This window comes from Zea mays, chromosome 1 (assembly GCF_902167145.1).
Source record: "Zea mays cultivar B73 chromosome 1, Zm-B73-REFERENCE-NAM-5.0, whole genome shotgun sequence".
Taxonomy (NCBI): Eukaryota; Viridiplantae; Streptophyta; class Magnoliopsida; order Poales; family Poaceae; genus Zea; species Zea mays.
In genome coordinates, this window is record NC_050096.1 from 236549838 (window position 1) to 236572872 (window position 23035).

General features: G+C 47.3%; 2 protein-coding genes across 7 annotated transcripts; both read right to left on the reverse strand.

Moving 5' to 3' along the window:
- Window positions 1-1116: 1116 nt before the first annotated feature.
- LOC100216974 (uncharacterized) lies at window positions 1117-6302 on the reverse strand. Of its 6 annotated transcripts, none has more exons than XM_035964348.1 (8): window positions 5900-6302; window positions 2993-3149; window positions 2717-2901; window positions 2577-2644; window positions 2346-2474; window positions 2078-2239; window positions 1670-1948; window positions 1117-1594 (listed from the first exon to the last, which is right to left on the reverse strand). In XM_035964348.1, exons 2-8 carry the CDS (start codon window positions 3115-3117, stop codon window positions 1472-1474), a joined length of 1071 nt encoding a protein of 356 aa, XP_035820241.1. In that variant the 5' UTR covers window positions 3118-3149; window positions 5900-6302; the 3' UTR covers window positions 1117-1471. The 6 variants fall into 6 exon arrangements, with proteins under 6 accessions (XP_035820241.1, XP_008665489.2, XP_035820240.1 ...); XM_008667267.3 differs by having other exon boundaries at window positions 2346-2478; window positions 2997-3152; XM_035964347.1 differs by having other exon boundaries at window positions 2993-3152.
- Window positions 6303-7394: 1092 nt separating this feature from the next.
- Window positions 7395-11918, reverse strand: LOC100286228 (mitochondrial import inner membrane translocase subunit TIM16). Its single transcript, NM_001159116.2, has 4 exons — window positions 11864-11918; window positions 10920-11007; window positions 7861-7991; window positions 7395-7767 (listed from the first exon to the last, which is right to left on the reverse strand). Exons 1-4 carry the CDS (start codon window positions 11864-11866, stop codon window positions 7639-7641), a joined length of 351 nt encoding a protein of 116 aa, NP_001152588.1. The 5' UTR covers window positions 11867-11918; the 3' UTR covers window positions 7395-7638.
- Between the last annotated feature and the right edge of the window lie 11117 nt (window positions 11919-23035).

Consider the following 23035-nt stretch of genomic DNA (forward strand, 5'->3'; position numbering starts at 1 on the left):
CAGTGGCCTCTATGGAAGCAACTGAAACATGTTATCACTTTTTGATTTCTCAGCATATGTTAGCTAGCGTTATTTATAGCATGTTTGGTTTGAGGAATGAGACAACTCATCATCTTCTCACTTTTTTGTTTGGTTTATAGAATGGAATTGATTGATCCATCAGACCATTACCATTTCAATCCTCATAAGCCAATAATTAGTAATAATATGGGTAACAAGTTCATTCTATCAAATTTATGGAAAAAAACCTATGATGCACTACCTTATCTAGAATGGATTGGCTCTTCAACCATACACCCCATTAATTTCTCACCATAATCTCTTGATGCAAAGAAGCTTTTGCTTTAAGGTCTGTTTGATGTAGCTGTAAGTTACAAAAAAAATTAGTGTGAGCTATTTATATTATGAAAAAAAATCTACCACCTACCTCTATCTGAGAAGTGGCTGTGAAACAACTCTCTTTCACCAGTTTTGAAAATAAAAAAAGTCCAGAGTCAAAAACAGAGTCAAACGTGCTTCCAAAACTATGCTATATGAAATCATCAGCTTTTAGAAAAAAAAAACAGCTTTAGATTTCACCTATTTTATTGGCTCAAACAAACACAACCTCCTTAAAAACTATATATTCCATTTTTTTCTTTTGGAGGTGCTTATGCTGTATATATGTATATATCTTGTCCTTACTCTTGGTGAGGAATTGGTCCAAAGTCAGGGCCGCCGGCCCCATGATATAAATTTTCAAGGCGAAAGAACAGCCCGGACCTGCTGCAATGTTGCTGGGCCAGACCTATGTTTGTCCATCTTCTTAGGCTCTTAGCTCATGTTTTTTTTTTTGTCTTGGAGTTTGGTGAGTTATAAGCGTGAATCCAGTTTCATATTGTTATTACCTGTCAATGGTCAATGCCATCGACACCACCAATCCGACTATGATACCCAATAATACCATCAATTAGGATGACAAGCAAAAAAAAACGTAACAGGTAATTTCTATTTTAGGCTTTGTTTAAATACTCTAATATTTATCTCAATCTACCTTAATCTATCTATGTGTAAGTATCCAAACAAAACAAGACTTTAGGGGTTGTTCAACTAGGAATAAATTGAGGGGATTGGAGGAGATTAAATTATTTTTTATTTAAAATTGAACAGAAGGAATTTTAATTTCCTCTAATCCCCACCCGAACATGGCCTAACGGGCACAAACCTTACACATTTCGCACGTCTTGTATAGTTGTATTATCACCAATCCAATCTACTATTTCAAGCTCGGTCAAGACCAGTAGACCACACATTCTGCTGTTTATGCTCTGGTAAACCATGACCACGCAGACCACCCTAGAGGAGAAATCGCAAAAATGATAATTGGAATGTCACTTGCCGCCGTTACATCTTTCACTAACACATTCCCGCCTTGTTGCTCGTCGTCTACCCACAACTCTAGAAAGATACGTACTCCTTACAAGCTACGCGCTCACCGGCCGGTGAACGCGCTCTTGGCCGTCCTCGGCATGTAGTCGAAGGTTTCCTCGGCCTTGTTCTCTGTCCGCGGCGAGCTCTTGGCGCCGAGGAGTGGCGCCGAGTCCTTCTCGCTCATCTGCAATATTGAAGCCGTCGTCGTTGTCACATCTGACCTCCTGAATTTCAGACGAAGTGGTTAGTTGATTATTACCTGCGCGGCGACCGGCAGCGAGCTAGCGTCCTCGGTCTTCTTCCTGCTCTCGACGACGGAGTAGTAGGAGTAGAGGCCCATGCCGAAGATGGCGATGAGGATGCCCACCACGTTGCGCGCGCTGAAGGGGTCTTTGAGGATGATGTAGCCGAAGGAGAGCACCAAACACGTCTTGAGGTGGCCCAGCACCTGGTACGTCACGGGCGACGTCGTGCCGATCACCAGGAACGTGCTGAAGTTTACGCACACCGCGATCGAGCACGACAGCAGGATGAACACCTGCACGCGCCGCGCGCATCACGGAGCATCCCAGACCACGGTTACTATACAGCCTATATATAACGCTGCGTATGGTCTTGTCCGGTGAACCGAGATCTATCGTGCATGCCATGGTACGTATATACTTACCACGACTTGGGTGGTGTAGCTGAACGCGAAGACGTCACGCTTGGTGAGGAGCTTGTCCACGAAAGGCCCGGTGACGAGCAGCACCGCGGACTGGTACGGCGACGACTGGTACAGCAGCTGCGTCGACGAAACCTTCAGCCTCCTCTGGATTTGGTTGGTCAGCTTCGTTCAACACCAAGGTTAAGGATCACGAGGATGCAGTGTGCGTGAAAGACTGTAAGATCCAGCAGCTAGCGCGTGAGGTGATGAACAGCAGGCGCAAGGATACAATCTGCCCGACGCATGTCGCAGCGATGGTGAGCACGGCGATGATCGAGCCGAGGAGGTTGAGCTGGAGATCCGTGACCGACGCGATCCCGACTCCCAGCAGCAGAACCATGAGGGAGGCCTTGATGCTCTGGCTGAAAGGTTCAAGCTCATGTCAAAAATAATAATAATCACAACATGGAATGGAACAGGAGCATCTCAAATCAGACATTGGGCAGAAAGTGGGAATGACCTGAACTTCTTGCTCAGAAAGAGGGTTTCCAAGACTATGGTGAAGGGTATGATGGCCAGCTTGGTCATCTGTTGCACGAAAGAACGGTAAGTTCAGAGGCAGGAACATAACTCGTAGCGTAGTAGTCGGTGCACGCTTGCCTGGTAGAAGCCAACAGAGTTGAACCCGAGGCAGAGGTTGAGGAGGCCAATGGAGATGCCGTTGAGCAGGCCGAAGGAGATGACGGTGCGCGCGTCGATCGGCTTTGGCTCGAAGAAGCGCAGCCGCTGCGCAACGTACAGCGTGAAGAAGGTCACCATGAGGTGCCAGCTCGTCAGCGTCGTCGCTGCATCAACAGTGTATATTGTGATGGACAAGAACTTTTGCCGTGGAGGGGTGGGTGGTTAGTTCTGAAACTCGGGAAGGCTCGCACGTACTGACCGAAGAAGAAGCCTAGAGTGCTGATGAGGTACTTGTTGCAGATGACGATGGCCACCGACGAGGTGACCGAGAGGCCCAGCGCGCCAGCGACGCCCGTCCGGGAGCCCGCGCCGTCCGACATCTCCTCCCCGCCGACGGCCGGTGACTTCCCTCCTGCTGGTGCAGACGAAGCCATGAATGAAACAGCGTTTACTTTCTCCTGCGTGCAAATCCCTATACAAGTGTACTGGTTGGGCAAATCTCGATGCCTGCTTTCTCGTTAGGATCAGCCAATTAGAATACTGGATACACGCTCGCCCGCACGCGATAGCGTTGACATTGCCGAGGCAGCAAATCAAGGGAGCGGAGCGGGCACTGTGTTCATGTTCACGTGGCATGATCTGTACTTTATGTCGGTGAACATTGGAAGAGAGAGAGCATTAGGAATTGTATAACCCTATTTAATATAGAGTTTCTATGAGGCTAATTATATATATATAAAAGATGGACACTTCTTAAAGAGCATGCATGTCTCTATACGACTCTTCATAAATATTGTCTCTTAGCTGCATTTATGATATAAAGTCTTAGATTTGTACTATTATGTGGTCTTTTAACGGTCTTTTATATTTCAAAAACCGAATTACCGTCTCAAGGTTATACGTGCCATTAGAACCGAGGTTTACTCGTTTGCGAGATTGTTACTCACTCGGGCCAGTATCGACTTTACTGTGAATTTAGACAGCAAGAATCCTCAGCCAAGAACTTGCATTCGTTGGGCAAGTCTGAACGCATGTGTGAGTGCTACGTACTACCGCCCAACAGAAAGCAGAGTGACCTGGACCAAACCATTGAGTTGGTGCTTAAGTGGCAAGGAGAACAACTAGAAGAAAGCAGCTTCAGGTAGGTAGCCACCACCTCGACTCCTCGAGTGTCTTTGTGGTATAATCTGAGACCGTTCTAGACTTTTTAATTTAGTTTTTAAAGCAGGAAGGAAGGTGGCGATGCATCACGTACTTGTAGTAGGTTTCATTAATCAGCAAAATGAAAACGACATCTGCGGACTACGGTCAGTTATTCACCAAGGTGATAGATCGGCCAGCACAAGGGAGGCGACATGGTAGAAGTAGCAGACGGTCCATTGATTGATTAGCCCGTGCTGCAAAGGCATTTCTTGTAAGCTCTCGGGATAATAAATAGTTCAGGCCCGTCGTCCGTATGACCCTACTACCATACCAAGAGGAGGCAGGTCAACGGGAGCCCAGCGAGATCTGGGTGGGGACTGGGGAGGCGTGGAGCTTCGGCGCTGCGACCGGCTCCTGCTGCGTGCGCGCACGAGGTTTCCCATGGTTGATGTGCTGTGCACAGGTGTCAAAGAAACTTCGATCGGCCCCCAGATCCCTGTGCAGTGTGCAGTCCTAATTCCTAGGCCCGGGCCATTTCACGGCGAGAGCAGAAAGCACCGCAGCAGTACCATTTGCAGGTTCCGATTTCTGAAGTAGGGGCCCTTTTTTTTTGCACGCGTTACGAACAGGCATTTCCAAATGCATGGCAGCGGAACTCCGGGACTGACTGACTGTCGGGCCACACAACTCAAAACAGTGGCCATGACTAGTGTCCCCCTCCCAGCGCAGGATGTGGAGAAAGAACAGAGTACTGTTCACAAAGCAGGATGACTGGTGGGGACGGGAGATGTTTTCTTTTTTTCCTTCGCATCTGACGTTTGGTTTCACCCAGCATATCAAATGTTTTAATAATAATTACATATATTAAATATAGTCTAATTATAAAACTAAATTCATAGATAAGGACTAAAAGACGATAGAAATTTATTAAACCTAATTAAGTCGATATTTAATACTCATAATTGATATTCAAATATTTGATATGACACGAAGTCACAAACTAAACTTTGGTTACTTTAGTATTGAAATGGTTTGGAGGGATTGGAGAGTGTATAAATTCCTAATAAATCAAAAAACTATCACAATACATATCAATCCATTTCAATCCCTTTTATTACTAGATTACCTAAACCAAACACCGGCGCCACGCACGCGATGACGTGGTGAGGAATTTGCGCAGACGCACAGAGGCGAACAAAGGGGCTCCTCCTCAGTCAGGCCAGTGCAGCGCTGCCACGTCGGATTATGCACTAGGCAGTGCTTGTGCTGAGTCCCTTCGGTTGGTTTGACTACCAGCTTGGCAACAGTGACGCTTACGACTACCAGCTTGGCAACATCTATTGCATGCCTGTCTATTCAGAAAGCCACCCCTGTCTGTCTAAGGTGGGTTCTAACTTCTAACCAAGATTAAGATTATTCTGTAACTAATAGTATATCAGCCTGACCTAGTTCATACGTGAGGAGCCATTTCGGCCACCAACTCCTCCGCGTTGCTAATTCTGTACTACTCCTTAACACCACTTGCTCTCCAGTCTCCAGCACGCAACACACGGATGCGCACGCTCCGGAAAACATGCGACGCACAAGAATGCGCACGCGCCTTCTCTAAAATTGGCAACGTGTTCTCGAAAAACGGGCGGGGGCCCGAGCTCCTGCGCGTCGATCGTCGGAAACAAGAGCCCGTAAAACTGAAGGCGACGGACGTACGGCGGCGGCCCGTCTCCAGTTTGGAGACGAAGGTGAAATGGGGGCGGACAAGATGTTGCGGCCTGCGGAGATTTTCCTGGTGTGTGTGTGTGTGCACAACGACTCGAACACACGCACGCACGCACCAACGGAATCCTGAATTTCCTGATCCTGTTTACCCCCCGAGAAGGAAAAAAAAAGGATCCCGGTTCTCAACGATCAATCAAAGTAGACAAGCGGCCAAACGTATCGCATCGACGACGAATGAATGGGACGAACAACAGATAGAGGTAAGCCAGCGAGCGATCGGGGGTGGGGGGGAATCGTACGCACCTCTGGGCTCTGGAGGAACCTTTGTTTGTATATTATCTATATATCCTTGATTCTTCCCGGCGAGTCCTCGATGATGGATCGGATCTTCTGGGGAGGAGAGGAAGGAGAACGGGAGAGGCAGACGAGCCGTTCCTCGACTCGCTCCGACTCCGAGGAAGGGGGGTGGCGCGGGTTCTGCTAATTGATTGCCCGTGTGTGTTTGTGAATTGGATTGGAGGAGGAGATGCGTGAGGCCGAAGAAGTCTTCCAGAAAAATGAAAGGAAGGAGGGAGGGGTAGGTGGCGAACAGCTCAAACGCCCGCCGTCGCTCGCATGATCGCGCCGCGTCGCCTTCTCCCCCTCCTCTTGCCTCGCGCTCGCAGTGTAGGACGTGTGGTGTCCCACCCACGAGGCCACGAGGGCCACGGTATGATTCCATCCAGACCAGTGTACACAAGTCCCTAGTCCTACTCTCTGATACATGGGCCCTACCTGGACTGTGTGTGTTTGTGTATTCCCGGGATACGTACATTTATCGTCCGATATATGTAACCCCTACTTGATAATGATAATGATTATACGTATCGTACTCGTATCACTTGCACTTGGACACCTCGGCTGCCTCACCCCAAAGGCCCCAGCTGCTGTTTTAATTAGGGACGCGTACGCTGCTATCCAACCTTGCACTGCAGCCCGGCCCACCAATAGCATCCTGACAAGCGCGATGCACGAACACGGCGGGGTCCGTTCCAGCGATCCCGTCAAATGGAAAGGGAATGAAGGACTTCTCCTTCTGTTCGTACCTCGCAGTAACATCGCTGGATGAAAACGACTGATACTGAATTTTCTGCACGGTTGAACTGGAACAGAAACACGATTGGTGATCCGAAGGGGGCACACCGCACACAACCAGCTATCACTATCAGGCTTCAGTGGACCAGCGAGCATCAGCTGAGGACTGACCACCACCCTTGGGCCTAGGCTAAAGATATACTAGTAGCTGTATAAGAAAAACGATTTTGAACCTGCTGCCGAGTCTCGTAAAATGAAATGTAACAGCGCAATTGGTCAGCCGGACACTGGAACCAGTACCAAACATTTTGGAATCATGCAGAATTCTTCGCCGGATTGATAGGCTGACCACCATTATTTCCTCACAAACGAGGACATGCCCGTTTGGCAGCCTAACAGCAAGGACAGCAAATGTTTCCAACACGCAAGCCGAACCTACATCCCCTCCAATATGTCTCCATCCGACACCCTCAATCAAAAATTCGAAAAGTTCTCCCTCCGTCGCCAATTAAAATTCGTTTTAAATAATTAATAGATTCGTAATACAATTAATAGATTCATAATACAACTAATAGCTCCATAATGCTTGATTTATATATTTTATATATTTCTACATTCATCATCATCTATTTGAGTATAGACATAAACATCAAGAGCTAAAATAAATCATATTTTAGGACGGAGAGAGTAAAAATTATGGATTTCACATCAATGCAGGTAGTATCAAGAATAATGGTTTGGCACAATCATCATATGGCAAAATAACAAAGTTGTAAGCGCCACCGAGCCAGAGCCCAGTGAGACCTTACTGATCAGTCTTACACATGTAGGAGTTTCAGTCGCTGCACACAAAGCTTATTGGTTCCGCATTGCATACTACTGGTACAACAGCAGCGACCGTTGTTGGTATGTACAGTTCTCTTATGAGGGGGAAAAGAATGTCAACAGCAGACTCAAGGGGCGGGATTTCAGTTAGGAGGCTCATCTTGTTTGTTCTTTTGGTACACTGTTTCTAGGCACTCCTTGGCCCGGTGAACCTTCGATTGGAGGTAAAAGCTCCCAGATTTGCCGTTCCTTTCAAACAAGTTATCGTATCGCTGCATAACACATAGTTGTATGTTCGAATTGAAGTGAGAACCGTGCACCCGAATAAAAGCACGTCAAATGAGAAACGGGACAGAAGGGCAGACCTGTACGATCTCTTCCCACGTCGAATTCTCTGAGACACCCAGTATCTGCCTCGCTTCCTGTTCGGTCATTGTTTTGCTTGCTCTACGAATATTGTTTATTGCCTCATGGGCCACACCAGTTTTATTTGCATCTGGCAGAGGTAGGAGGTAACAATATAAGGAGGTGCATGTAGCAATTAAATGAATAGCAAAAAATATCATTCAGAAGGTACTATCCGCCTGTTGTTGACTCAGTGCGTGGAAAGCAATCAAAGCATCAGTGCGATAGCAAGATGACAATGAAAACCACTTCATACAATGTTTCATGCCGCAGAGCCAATCTAACCACTAAGGGGGTGTTTGATTCGAGGAATCGCTTTATCCAAGAAAAGGTGGACAAGGTCACGCCAGCGGGCGTAGCTGGAAGACGGAACCAACAACCAAATGTTCTGGACACTGACCGCTTGAGTATGAAGGTTAGCGATGATAGCAACTTCGTACATTAGGAAAACCAATCATACTCGAGGAAGGAATCAGCGACTACAGCATCCCCAAGTTGTTGCTCATCCTCCACAAGCTATCGAGCAAGAGCATCAGCAGTGGCACGTTCTTGCTCCCAGGCGAGAGTAGCAGCCCACTCGCATTCCCGAGCAACCACAACGGCAGACTTGGTTGCGGCGATGGTAGCAACAAGGGCGGAGCGGGCAATGTTAGAACCTCTTCTAGGGTTTTGGAGTTAGCCCCTTGTAATTACCTTCTCACCCTTGTGTAATGGGCCAGGCCCAACTTCACTTCGTCTATTAATACAAGTCCCAACCCAGGGTTAGGGTTAGGGTTTCCTACATGGTATAGAGCTAGGTTCCATAATTTCAGTTTTTCTCTCCCCTCCTACCTCCCCCCAGCCATCGGCACCCCTCCTCTCCCGCTAGCCAGCTTCTCCCATAGACCACCTTCCCCGACGGCTCACTTCCCCTATGGATCCACCGTTCTCAGCGCCTCCCCTGTCGCCCCGTCCATTGGCGGGCGTGACGCCGCCCTCGGCTATGCAAGCGCGACCGCCTTGGGCACTGCAGGCACGGTCTCAGGGGGCGACATGCGCAGCGTAGCACAGACACGGCCGCCGCCGCTCTTCTCCCCGACCTCGTGCCCGACCTCCTCCACGCCGCGGGCTCCTTCTCGACTGTCGCCCCGCTGTCCCCATCTTGGTACCAGATGGACAACGTGGTCCTCTCGTGGCTTAACGGCACCATCATCGTCGAGCTCTAGGACATCGTCCGCGACCAGGAGACCACCGCTCGCCAGGCGTGGATCACCCTCGAGGAGCAGTTCCTCGGGAACCGGGAGGCTCCGGGACTCCACCTCGACGCGCAGTTTCACCTATTCTCTCAGGGGGACCTCTCCATGAGTGAGTACTACCGCCAAATGAAGGGCATGGCGGACTCCCTCTGTGTGGCCTCAACCCCCGCTATGGCCACCTGAAGGCTCTCATCAAGAGGATCATGCCCTTCCTCACCTTCCACGTCGTCCGCAACAAGTTTCTCCTCGAGGAGCTCGCCACAGAGACTGAGACACCCGCTCCTGCCCCGGCCCTCTATCGCGCCTACCGATGGTCAGGCGCCCTCGGGGAGCCAGGCCCCTATCCCTTCGTTCACCGGGGCTCCTACCCGCCCTCCCCCACCGTCCATGCGGCCCCTCGTCCAGCTCCAACCGCCGACGGAGGTCGTCGTTCCCACAAGGGCGGCCACGGGAGTGGCGACTCCACCTGGGGTGGTCCCTCCGGTCGGGGTGACGACCCGGCGTGGCCGTCATTCTACAACCCAACAATGTTGTCGAGGGGATAGCGGCCCGCAACAGCGCTGGGCAGGGCACCATTGTGCCAAAGAAGAGTGGCATGAGGGGGTGCGGCAGGTGTGCGGGGAAAGAAGCCACACATAGGCCCGTTGTGCCCACGCCCACGGCTACAGCGGCTAGGGCAATGTCCACGACAGCAGCAGCACGCGCCTCAACCGCGCCCGTGGCGGCGGCGGTGCACGCTTGGGTACTGTGTCAGCCAGAGGGAGATGGAGGCGACACGCCGGCAATGGTGGCAACGACGACTAGAAGGCTCCTTGATACCATGAAAGGGAAAAAAAGAATGAATTGAATATCACTACAATACAGTCTAGGGTTACATAATCTAGGGTTACAACCCTAATACATTAATACCTCTTGGGCCAGGCTCTAGGCCCGAGTCACATAACAGTCTAACATCTTCCTATTATCCTTTTTCTCTAGAAACCACATCATTTAATGTATAATCTGCATGGTTCTAAGCCAATGAACTAACATTTGTCCAGAGAGAAGATAAAGCATTCAATAGACAACAATGAAATGTAAGCAAATGAAACCGGAAGCAATCAGAGGATTATTTTAAGCAGTGCATACGAAAAATTTATAGTATATATGGTGACTTCATTCTCGGGATTTCTTCAAGTCGAGCAAACAAAGCTCTCATGAAATTTATTTTTCTTTGGACAGATATAGTTCAATTTGATAGAATGTAAGTGAAAGCAATACATAAGTTTGACATCAAAGCAAGCCCCACTGTATCAATATATCTGGTGTACCAAGCATTAACCAACCCTGGGCATAAGTGCTGGCCTGAAAGGCTTATCTGCTTATATTGCTTCAGGCTACATGCTGAAGCTTAAACATACTTGGCATATCAGTACAAAAAATTAGGCAACTAACAGACTAAGCTACAGAAAACTTATAAGGATCAGAGATCTATTAATAAACAAAACAATGATTAAAAAATGGCTCCAAGCTAAGAGAGACAGATAGACCTATCCTTTCTGTATTGTCCAAAAATGATTAGATGAGAATAAAAAGAAAGTTCAGGAAGAACATGACCCATCATGTCACATGCAGTAAAAACAGAATTACCGATTTCTCCATCAATCAATGTACCAGTTAAGTAACCTTTAATTGCAAAATTAGCGGATGTCATCTACCACCTAGCAACTTTATCTATAAAAGCAACAGGGGGCTAGCAGAGACTATATATGGGTCATGAAGAAGCTCATGGTAGCAGAACTTACTATCAAGTGCTTTACGATATGCCTGAAGCATAGCTCTTCCTATAATCGTAGAGCCCATGACAATCAGGTTTGCAATAAGCTTCCCAGCCTGAGAAAGAAAAAAGAAGCACATAAATGACATTCCAAATGTTGAAATGGACATGTCTAAATCAAACATTTAAGTATGTCTAAATCTTCTTTTAGAGGGATTAGAACTCAATAACCTATCCAACACAAAACGAACCATACGAGATAAAGTACACCTAGGAAACCCCTGAAAACGAGAAATTGCCAGCAAATATGATAGAACTATTTTGGTTCAAACTATTATTGCGGCCATGAAATTTTTGGGCTAAAAACCACAAAGCACAAGGACACAGATCCTACCTGATGATACAGAGGCTGTTGGTGGAATATAAGGTTTTCGGCAATTTAATTTCAGTAGCCCGCGAGTTTGCCCTAACCTTGTGCAAATTTTTTAGCTTCAGGTGTCCCAAATCTCTCTGCTTCCTTGAGGTTTTTGCTATATAATATAGTATAGTAATGTAACATCGTATTTGGTGTCTTTACGTGTTGTCAACTCACAAAAAAAAAATCCAACGGTAAGACTCTACAAAGCGCGTAAGACTATGGAAAGATAGGAGCAGCTTATATTCGCCTCCCCTGAAATGTACTGAAAATCCCATTTCGTCCAATAACGCTGCCCACCCACATCACGCCGAGAACGACAGCAACTCGAACGGGCAGCAAGCAATACGCGACCGAACGGACCCTAAATCTCGTGAATGCTAGCCTATCCCCAACAGGAGCGAAACAACTACGGATCGCAGCTCCTCGACCCAACGAGGCGAACGCTGGAGGGTAGAAGATTGAGAACAATACCAGGGCAGTTTTCTACCGCCGGCACGTGCATAGGCAGCGCTACACAGATATTGGGCGGGGGAGGGGAGCGGAGGAGGGCTGACCATGGTAGCTCCGACGAGGATGTGATCCAAGCCGCCGCGCAGCCGCCGGAGAGAGAGAAACGACGATGGGAGTGGAAGGGAGGGGGTGGTACGCGATTGGTTCGTTTCGTGCTGGGCCGGTTTGGTTGGGGGAGCAGGGGAGAACGTTCCAGAAGGGGGGACGAAGCATCTCGCTCCGCTCGGTCGATACGGCCTGGTCCAGGTCCAGGTCCAGGTCCAGGTGCTCCTTTCCAGGCTTCGCCTCGGTAATTCTTCTTTCATGGGCTGCCGATCCAGTTGGTTGCGGGCTCTTGATGGCAATGGGTACCCGCGACCCGATACCCGATGGGTATTTACTTCATTAGGATATGTATGTGGGCTAAATATTCTACCCGTGGGTCTGTTATTAGGCAAAAATCTTCACCCAATGGGTAAACGGGTATTAGAACGTTCCGCTTCACCCATACCCGTTAACCCGTGGGTATAAAATACCCAATATAAACTTATCCGAAGCATGAACTTGGACTTTAGTCATCCAACTTTTTTACTATTTAACAACAATTTAATGACCATGTAATCGAACATGTAATGTGCTATGTAGTACTATCATAGTGTTACTACTTTATCCAATTATCTTTGATGTGTTGAATGGATATTTAAATGGTGCTAGAAAATTTTGTAATGGTATTTATATGGATATACTTGCCATTTGTATAGTATAATATTTTGATAGTTGTTTAATTTTTGTGGGTACGGGTGACCCGATGGATGACCCATACCCACATGGGTATGGGTATGGGGATAAATCCATACCCGCCAGTGTATATGGGTGACCCGGTGGGGTTATTTTTGTGTCGTGGGTATAGGTATGGGGTAGTAATACCCGGTGGATATTTACCCATTGCCATCTCTAGCTCCTCGGCAGTCGACACCTCACGCAATTCGCCTCTTCTTGTAGCCCGCTGCAACTCCCGCTGCACAAGCACAGCTTCAGCTACAGGTGGGCGATGCTGAGCATGTTTTGACCCTTTTTGGCACAGCTGTTGCTTGTTGAAAAAGCAGCTTATCTGATAAGCTGGTGAAAAGCAGCTTCTGCTTGTTAGCTGCTTTTAGTGTATTCTGAAAAGCAGCTGAACTGATAAGCTGCTGCAGAATCTAGCTGTTTGGCAGAACTTCTGCTTAAATTTGTGAAGAAGCTAAAAATAAGTTGTGCCAAACAAGGCCTTTGTGTGTTCAGTTTTCTGTGTTCAGGCTTTCTCCAGCAAACACCTATATGTATACCATCCTGTTCGGTATATTTTAACGCCACCGTGTCATCCGCACCCCTCCCGCAGACTCCTCTATCATGTTCGGTAAATTAATGTGGGGCAGCAAGACATTGAATATGGTGGGTGGAGGGGGTATAAATAGCCCTCACCCACCAACTAGCCGTTACCAACACTTTTCTGCACACGGGCGCACCGGACAGTCCGGTGCGCCAACGGTCAACTCTAACGGCTAGTTCTGACAGCTAGCCGTTGGGCTGATGGCACACCGGACAGTGAACAGTCACTGTCCGGTGCGCCACTAAAATTCATTTCTGGAACAGGCGCTCTCAGGTTTCTGTGGGGAAAACTCTTCCCCAGGGCCACCTTGGCCCCACCTGGCAGAGGGCGCACCGGACAGTCCGGTGCCCCAAGGCCAGAAACCTTATTTCCTGTTTTCAGCTGTTTTTCAAATCGGATTTCGTTCTAACTTGTGAGTAAGTTCTAGAGTGACACCTAGCACTATATGTGACTGTGAATGTGCACCAACACTACACTAGAACCCTCTTGGTCAAACTACTCATCGACAACCCCTCTTTATAGTACGGCTAAAAGAGAATAAAAGACCTAACTAAATTACGAGTGTCCACATCTCCTTGACACTCGGACTCCGTAGTCCTTCACCTTTTGTTTCGTCGTTTTAGTCGTCGCTTCGAGTTCTTATCTCCGGGATTTTTTTCACGGTTGTAGTACTACTACCTGTTGAAAGGGAAATGTGCCCTTGGGCCATTTCTAAGTATTTTGGTGGTTTAGTGTCCAACACAAGTGTCTAAGTGTAAAATGGTGGACAAAGTACAAATCAAGGATAAAGGTATGTTTCTCAGACTTAGTACATTGTTTTAGAGACTAATATATAGTGTCTAAGTGCTGGAAACAGGAAAAATCCAATTGAAAATGCCTTGGCTCGAGCAGCCAAGACTTTGCTCAGTCTGGAGCACCGGACTGTCCGGTGGTGCACCGGACAGTGTCCGGTGCGCCAGGCTGACTCGAGCAAAGTGGCTGCTCTCGGGACTTCGACGGCGGTGTACGGCTATAATTCACCGGACTGTCCGGTGGGCCGTTCACAGGCGAACTCGTCGCTCTCGGGAATTCATCGTCGATGTACGGCTATAATTCACCGGACTGTCCGGTGTGCACCGGACTGTCCGGTGAGCCAACGGTCGGCAGGGCCAACGGTCGGCCGCGCGATCTGCGAGGGACACGTGGTCGGGCCAACGGCTAGTAGGAGGCACCGGACATGTCCGGTGCGCCAACGGCTCTCAGGCTGCCAACGGTCGACTGCGCCATTTATGGAAGGAAATCGGGCACCGGACAGTGTCCGGTGTGCACCGGACTGTCCGGTGCACCAGTCGACAGAAGGCAAGATCAGCCTTCCTTGATTGCTCTCAACGGCTCCTAGCTGCCTTGGGGCTATAAAAGGGACCCCTAGGCGCATGGAGGAGCACACCAAGCATTTCTACAACATTCCTAAGCACCAAGACATCGATTCCGCGCCTTTGATTCTTTGCGATAGCAATTAGAGCTCTAGTTGAGTGGTGAACTCATTGAGTTGTGTTGTGAGCTCTCGTTGCGACTTGTGTGCGTGGCGTTACTGTGATTTCTTGTCTTGAGTGTGTTGCTAATCCCTCCCTTGCTCTGTGCTTCTTTGTGAATTTCAAGTGTAAGGGCGAGAGGCTCCAAGTTGTGGAGATTCCTCGCAAACGGGATTGAGAAAAAGCAAGCAAAACACCGTGGTATTCAAGTGGGTCTTTGGACCGCTTGAGAGGGGTTGATTGCAACCCTCGTCCGTTGGGACGCCACAACGTGGAGTTGAGAGCACCTAGAGGGGGGGTGAATAGGTGATCCTGTCAAATTTCAAAACTTAAGCCACAAAAACTTGTTAAGTGTTAGCACAAGTATGGCCAAGTGGCTAGAGAGGAGTCAAAACACAATAACCACAAGAGATCAATCACAGAGATGACACGGTGGTTATCCCGTGGTTCGGCCAAGTACAAAAACTTGCCTACTCCACGTTGTGGCGTCCCAATGGACGAGAGTTGCACTCAACTCCTCTCAAGTGATCCAATAATCAACTTGAATACCACGGTGTTTTTGCCTTGCTTATCTTTATCCCACTTGCGAGGAATCTCCACAAATTGGAGTCTCTCGCCCTTACACTTAAGATTCACAAAGAAGCACGGAGTAAGGGAGGGAAGCAACACACACAAATCCACAGCGAAATGCGCACACACACGGCCAAGAATCGAGCTCAAAGACTATCTCACAGTTTCTCACAAGAACAGAGCTCGAATCACTTAGAATCACAAACGGATGCGCAAAGACTGAGTGTGGATGATCAAGTATGCTCAAAAGTTGCTTGGTGTGCTCCTCCATGCGCCTAGGGGTCCCTTTTATAGCCCCAAGGCAGCTAGGAGCCGTTGAGAGCAAATCTGGAAGGCTGATCTTGCCTTCTGTCGTCGGGCGCACCGGACAGTCCGGTGCACACCGGACACTGTCCGGTGCACACCGGACACTGTCCGGTGCCCGATTTCCTTCCTTAAACAGCGCAGTCGACCGTTGGTGATCTGGGAGCCGTTGACGCACCGGACATGTCCGGTGCACACCGGACAGTCCGGTGCCCCCTTCCGACCGTTGGCTTGGCCACGTGTCGCGCGCAGAATCCGCGGCCGACCGTTGGCCCTAGTCGACCGTTGGCTCACCGGACAGTCCGGTGCACACCGGACAGTCTGGTGAATTTTAGCCGTACGCCGTCGGCGAATTCCCGAGAGCGGCCTGTTCTGCCGAGGCAGCCTGGCGCACCGGACACTGTCCGGTGCACCACCGGACAGTCCGGTGCCCCAGACCGAAACAACCTCTTGGCTGTACACAGCCAAGTCTTCTCTTCTCTTCTTCTTTCTGTTTCTAACACTTAGACAAATATATTAGTACACAAAACCAATGTACTAAGACTTAGAAACATACCTTTGCTCTAGATTTTCACTTTGTTCATCCATGGGCATTGATTCACATTTAAGCACTTGGGTTGACACTCAATCACCAAAATACTTAGAAATGGCCCAAGGGCACATTTCCCTTTCAATCTCCCCCTTTTTGGTGATTTATGCCAACACAACATAAAGCAACTAGAACAAGTGCAAAATAACTTCAAATAAAAACTCAAATTGTTTTTGATTCATTTTTGGCATATATGGATCATCCTTTGCCACCACTTGATTTGTTTTTGCAAATCAAACTCAAATCTCTATCTCTATGTCAAACACACATGTTGAGGCATAAAGAGAGTCATTCCAAAAGGGATTGATCAACGATTTCAAAAACTCCCCCTATTTCCCATAATCAACACTTCTCCCCACAAGAAGCCAACTTTTGACAAGAGAGACAATAAAAGCATTTGACAAACAAAAACTCTACTCTATTATTTTCAAAATCTCTCAAGTGGTAGCTGATCCATTTATCGCTTTGGCCTTTATTTCTCCCCCTTTGGCATCAAGCACCAAAACGGGATCAATCTTGGCCTTTTAACCCCATTGCCTCACCAAAATTTTCAATAAGAATACAAAGGCAATAAGAGTCTAAAGATGAACTTGGAATAAGTTACCCTCTCATCGGAGTGCAGTGGAAGTCTTTCATGATTCAAGTCCACCTTTTCCCTTTCAATTCTCCTTCGAGACTAAATCATCAAACTCAAGCACATGGTTAGTCTCGAAAGGGTCAAGTTGTAACACATCTCCCCCTAAACATGTGCAGCACTTTGCAACGGACTTGTGAGGTCCAGGGAGTGTTTGTACAACTTGAGCACCACAATAAGCAACAAAATGCAGAATGAACCTGATCAAGGGCATAAACATATGTATGCTATAATTCAATCCAAGTTCCGCGAATCTAAGACATTTAGCTCACTACGCAACCTGCAAAAGGTCTTCTCATCTAGAGGCTTAGTGAAGATATCGGCTAGCTGGTTCTCGGTGCTAACATGAAACACTTCGATATCTCCCTTTTGCTGGTGGTCTCTCAAGAAGTGATGCCGGATGTCTATGTGCTTTGTGCGGCTGTGCTCAACAGGATTTTCCGCCATGCGGATAGCACTCTCATTGTCACATAGGAGTGGGACTTTGCTCAGATTGTAGCCAAAGTCCCGGAGGGTTTGCCTCATCCAAAGTAGTTGCGCGCAACACTGTCCTGCGGCAACATACTCGGCCTCAGCGGTGGATAGGGCAACGGAGGTTTGTTTCTTAGAATTCCAAGACACCAGGGACCTTCCTAAGAATTGGCACGTCCCCGATGTACTCTTCCTATCGACCTTACATCCAGCATAGTCGGAGTCTGAGTATCCAACCAAGTCAAAGGTAGACCCCTTTGGATACCAGAGCCCGAAGCAAGGCGTAGCAACTAAATATCTAAGAATTCGCTTCACCGCCACTAAGTGACATTCCTTAGGATCGGATTGAAATCTAGCACACATGCATACGCTAAGCATAATATCCGGTCTACTAGCACATAAATAAAGTAAAGACCCTATCATTGACCGGTATGCTTTTTGATCAACGGACTTACCTCCTTTGTTGAGGTCTGTGTGTCCGTCGGTTCCCATCGGCGTCTTTGCGGGCTTGGCGTCCTTCATCCCAAACCTCTTTAGCAGGTCTTGCGTGTACTTCGTTTGGGAGATGAAGGTGCCGTCCTTGAGTTGCTTCACTTGGAACCCAAGGAAGTAGTTCAACTCGCCCATCATCGACATCTCGAATTTCTGCGTCATCACCCTGCTAAACTCTTCACAAGACTTTTGGTTAGTAGAACCAAATATTATGTCATCGACATAAATTTGGCACACAAACAAATCACCATCACATGTCTTTGTAAAAAGAGTTGGATCAGCTTTCCCAACCTTGAAAGCATTAGCAATTAAAAAGTCTCTAAGGCATTCATACCATGCTCTTGGAGCTTGCTTAAGTCCATAGAGCGCCTTAGAGAGCTTACACACGTGGTCGGGGTACCGTTCATCCTCGAAGCCAGGGGGTTGCTCCACATACACCTCCTCCTTGATTGGCCCGTTGAGGAAAGCGCTCTTCACATCCATTTGGTACAACCTGAAAGAATGGTGAGCGGCATATGCTAGCAAGATTCGAATTGACTCTAGCCTAGCCACAGGAGCAAAAGTCTCCTCGAAATCCAAACCTGCGACTTGGGCATAACCTTTTGCCACAAGTCGAGCCTTGTTTCTCGTCACCACCCCGTGCTCGTCCTGTTTGTTGCGGAACACCCACTTGGTTCCCACAACATTTTGCTTGGGACGAGGCACCAGCGTCCAAACTTCATTTCTTTTGAAGTTGTTGAGCTCCTCCTGCATGGCCAGCACCCAGTCCGGCTCTAGCAAGGCCTCCTCTACCCTGAAAGGCTCAATAGAAGAGACAAAGGAGTAATGCTCACAAAAATTAACTAATCGAGAACGAGTAGTTACTCCCTTGCTAATGTCACCCAGAATTTGGTCTACGGGATGATCCCTTTGAATCATCGCTCGAACTTGGGTTGGAGGAGCCGGTTGCGCTTCTTCCTCTATCACATGATCATCTTGTGCTCCCCCTTGATCAAGCGCCTCCACTTGAGGTACCTGTTCGTCACCTTCGGTTGGGGGATGCACCATAGTTGAGGAAGAAGGTTGATCTCGTTTATCTTGTTCCTGTGGCCGCACTTCTCCAATCACCATGGTTCGTATAGCGGCCGTCGGAACATCTTCTTCATCTACATCATCACAATCAACAACTTGCTCTCTTGAAGAGCCATTAGTCTCATCAAATACAACGTCGCTAGAGATTTCAACCAAACCCGATGATTTGTTGAAAACTCTATACGCCTTTGTATTTGAGTCATAACCTAACAAAAACCCTTCTACAGCTTTGGGAGCAAATTTTGAATTTCTACCCTTCTTCACAAGAATGTAGCACTTGCTCCCAAATACACGAAAGTACGATACATTGGGTTTGTTACCGGTTAGAAGCTCATATGACGTCTTCTTGAGGAGGCGATGAAGGTAGACCCTGTTGATGGCGTGGCAAGTCGTGTTCACGGCTTCCGACCAAAAACGCTCGGGGGTCTTGAACTCTCCAAGCATAGTCCTTGCCATGTCGATTAGCGTCCTGTTCTTCCTCTCTACCACACCATTTTGCTGTGGTGTGTAGGGAGCGGAGAACTCGTGCTTGATCCCTTCCTCCTCAAGGAACTCCTCCACTTGAAGGTTCTTGAACTCGGACCCGTTGTCGCTCCTTATCTTCTTCACCTTGAGCTCAAACTCATTTTGAGCTCTCTTTAGGAAGCGCTTGAGGGTCCCTTGGGTTTCAGACTTATCCTGCAAAAAGAACACCCAAGTGAAGCGGGAAAAGTCATCAACAATAACTAGACCATACTTACTTCCCCCTATGCTCAGATAGGCGACGGGTCCGAAGAGGTCCATATGCAGCAGCTCCAAGGGTCTTGAAGTGGTCATCACATTCTTGCTGTGATGCGCTCCTCCCACCTGTTTACCTGCTTGACAAGCTGCACAAGGTCTATCTTTTTCGAATTGCACGTTAGTCAAACCTATCACGTGTTCTCCCTTTAGAAGCTTGTGAAGGTTCTTCATCCCCACATGTGCTAAGCGGCGATGCCACAGCCAGCCCATGCTAGTCTTAGCTATTAAGCATGCATCTAGACTGGCCTCTTCTTTTGCAAAATCAACTAAATAAAGTTTGCCGTCTAATACACCCTTAAAAGCTAGTGAACCATCACTTCTTCTAAAGACAGACACATCTACATTTGTAAATAGACAGTTATATCCCATATGACATAATTGACTAACAGATAGCAAATTATATCCAAGACTCTCTACTAAAAATACATTAGAGATAGAATGCTCATTAGAAATTGCAATTTTACCTAACCCTTTCACCTTGCCTTGATTCCCATCACCGAATATAATTGAATCTTGGGAATCCTTATTCTTGACGTAGGAGGTGAACATCTTCTTCTCCCCCGTCATATGGTTTGTGCATCCGCTATCAATAATCCAGCTTGAACCCCCGGATGCATAAACCTGCAAGGCAAATTTAGGCTTGGGACTTAGGTACCCAACTCATGTTGGGTCCTATAAGGTTAGCACAAATATTCTTAGGGACCCAAATGCAAGTTTTATCTCCCTTGCATCTTGCCCCTAACTTCTTAGCAACAATTTTCTTATCCTTTCTACAAATAGCAAAGGAAGCATTTAGAGCACAATAAATTTCGGAAGGTTCATTCACTACTTTCCTAGGAGCATTATGAACTACATTTCTCCTAGGCATTTGGTGAACAACATTTCTTCTAAACACATTTCTACCATGCATAACATGAGAACTAGAAGCAGTCATAGCATAAGAATCAAAAACATCATTACTTCTAAAGGCATTTCTAGAGTATCTCCTATCATAGTACATGAAGGCATGATTCTTCTTAACACTATTAGCCATAGGAGCCTTCCCTTTCTCCTTGGTGGAGATAGGAGTCTTATGGCTTGTTAAGTTCTTGGCTTCCCTCTTGAAGCCAAGCCCATCCTTAATTGAGGGGTGTCTACCAATAGTGTAGGCATCCCTTGCAAATTTTAGTTTTTCAAATTCACTCTTGCTAGTCTTAAGTTGGGCATTAAGACTAGCTAATTCATCATTCAATTTTGAAATGTAAACTAAGTGTTCACTACAAGCATTAATATCAACATCCTTACACCTAGTGCAAATTTCAACATGTTCAACACAAGAGTTGGATTTTTGTGCTTCTACTAGTTTAGCATTTAAGTCATCATTAATGCTCTTTAATTTAGAAATTGAATCATGGCATGTAGACAATTCACAAGCAAGCATTTCATTTCTTTTAATTTCTGATGCAAGGGATTTTTGAGCCTCTACAAACTTATCATGTTCTTCGTACAAGAGATCCTCTTGCTTTTCTAGTAGCCTATTCTTATCATTTAAAGCATCAATCAATTCATTAATTTTGTCAATCTTAGATCTATCTAATCCTTTAAATAAGCATGAATAGTCTATTTCATCATCACTAGACTCATCCTCACTAGAAGAAGCATAAGTAGAGTTTCGAGTACTTACTTTCTTCTCCTTAGCCATGAGGCACGTGTGATGCTCGTTGGGGAAGAGGGATGACTTGTTGAAGGCGGTGGCGGCGAGTCCTTCGTTGTCGGAGTCGGACGAGGAGCAATCCAAATCCCACTCCTTTCCAATATGAGCCTCGCCCTTTGCCTTCTTGTAATTCTTCTTCTTTTCCCATTTCCCACTCTTCTTTTCCTGGTCACTATCATTATCGGGACAATTAGCGATAAAGTGACCAATCTTACCACACTTGAAGCATGAGCGCTTTCCCTTCGTCTTGGTCTTGTTGGGATGCTCCTTGCGACCCCTTAACGCCGTCTTGAAGCGCTTAATGATGAGAGCCATTTCTTCATCATTAAGCCCGGCCGCCTCAATTTGCGCCACCTTGCTTGGTAGTGCCTCCTTGCTTCTCGATGCCTTGAGAGCAATGGGTTGAGGCTCGTGGATTGGACCGTTCAACGCGTCATCGACGTACCTTGCCTCCTTGATCATCATCCGCCCGCTTACAAATTTTCCAAGAATTTCTTCGGGCGACATTTTGGTGTACCTGGGATTCTCACGAATATTATTCACCAAATGAGGATCAAGAACGGTAAAGGACCTTAGCATTAGGCGGACGACGTCGTGGTCCGTCCATCGCGTGCTTCCATAGCTCCTTATCTTGTTGACAAGGGTTTTGAGCCGGTTGTATGTTTGGGTTGGCTCCTCCCCCCTTATCATAGCAAATCTTCCAAGTTCGCCCTCTACCAACTCCATCTTGGTGAGCATGGTGACGTCGTTGCCCTCGTGAGAGATCTTGAGGGTGTCCCATATCTGCTTGGCATTGTCCAAGCCGCTCACCTTATTGTATTCTTCCCTGCACAAAGATGCTAAAAGAACAGTAGTAGCTTGTGCATTTCTATGGATTTGTTCATTTATAAGCATAGGACTATCCGAGCTATCAAATTTCATTCCATTCTCTACAATCTCCCATATGCTTGGATGAAGAGAGAATAAGTGACTACGCATTTTGTGGCTCCAAAATCCGTAGTCCTCCCCATCAAAGTGTGGAGGTTTGCCGAGAGGAATGGAAAGCAAATGCGAATTCGAACTATGTGGAATACGAGAATAATCAAATGAAAAGTTCGAATTGACCGTCTTCCTGTAGTCGTTGTCGTCGTCCTTTTGGGAAGAAGAGGATTCGTCGCTGTCGTAGTAGACGATCTCCTTGATGCGCCTTGTCTTCTTCTTCTTCCCATCTTTACGTCTGTGGCCCGAGCCAGAGTCGTTGGATTTATCATCTTTTGGCTCGTTGACGAAGGACTCCTTTTCCTTGTCGTTGATCACGATTCCCTTCCCCTTAGGATCCATCTCTTCGGGCGGTTAGTCCCTTTCTTGAAGAGAACGGCTCTGATACCAATTGAGAGCACCTAGAGGGGGGGGGTGAATAGGTGATCCTGTCAAATTTCAAAACTTAAGCCACAAAAACTTGTTAAGTGTTAGCACAAGTATGGCCAAGTGGCTAGAGAGGAGTCAAAACACAATAACCACAAGAGATCAATCACAGAGATGACACGGTGGTTATCCCGTGGTTCGGCCAAGTACAAAAACTTGCCTACTCCACGTTGTGGCGTCCCAATGGACGAGAGTTGCACTCAACTCCTCTCAAGTGATCCAATAATCAACTTGAATACCATGGTGTTTTTGCCTTGCTTATCTTTATCCCACTTGCGAGGAATCTCCACAAATTGGAGTCTCTCGCCCTTACACTTAAGATTCACAAAGAAGCACGGAGTAAGGGAGGG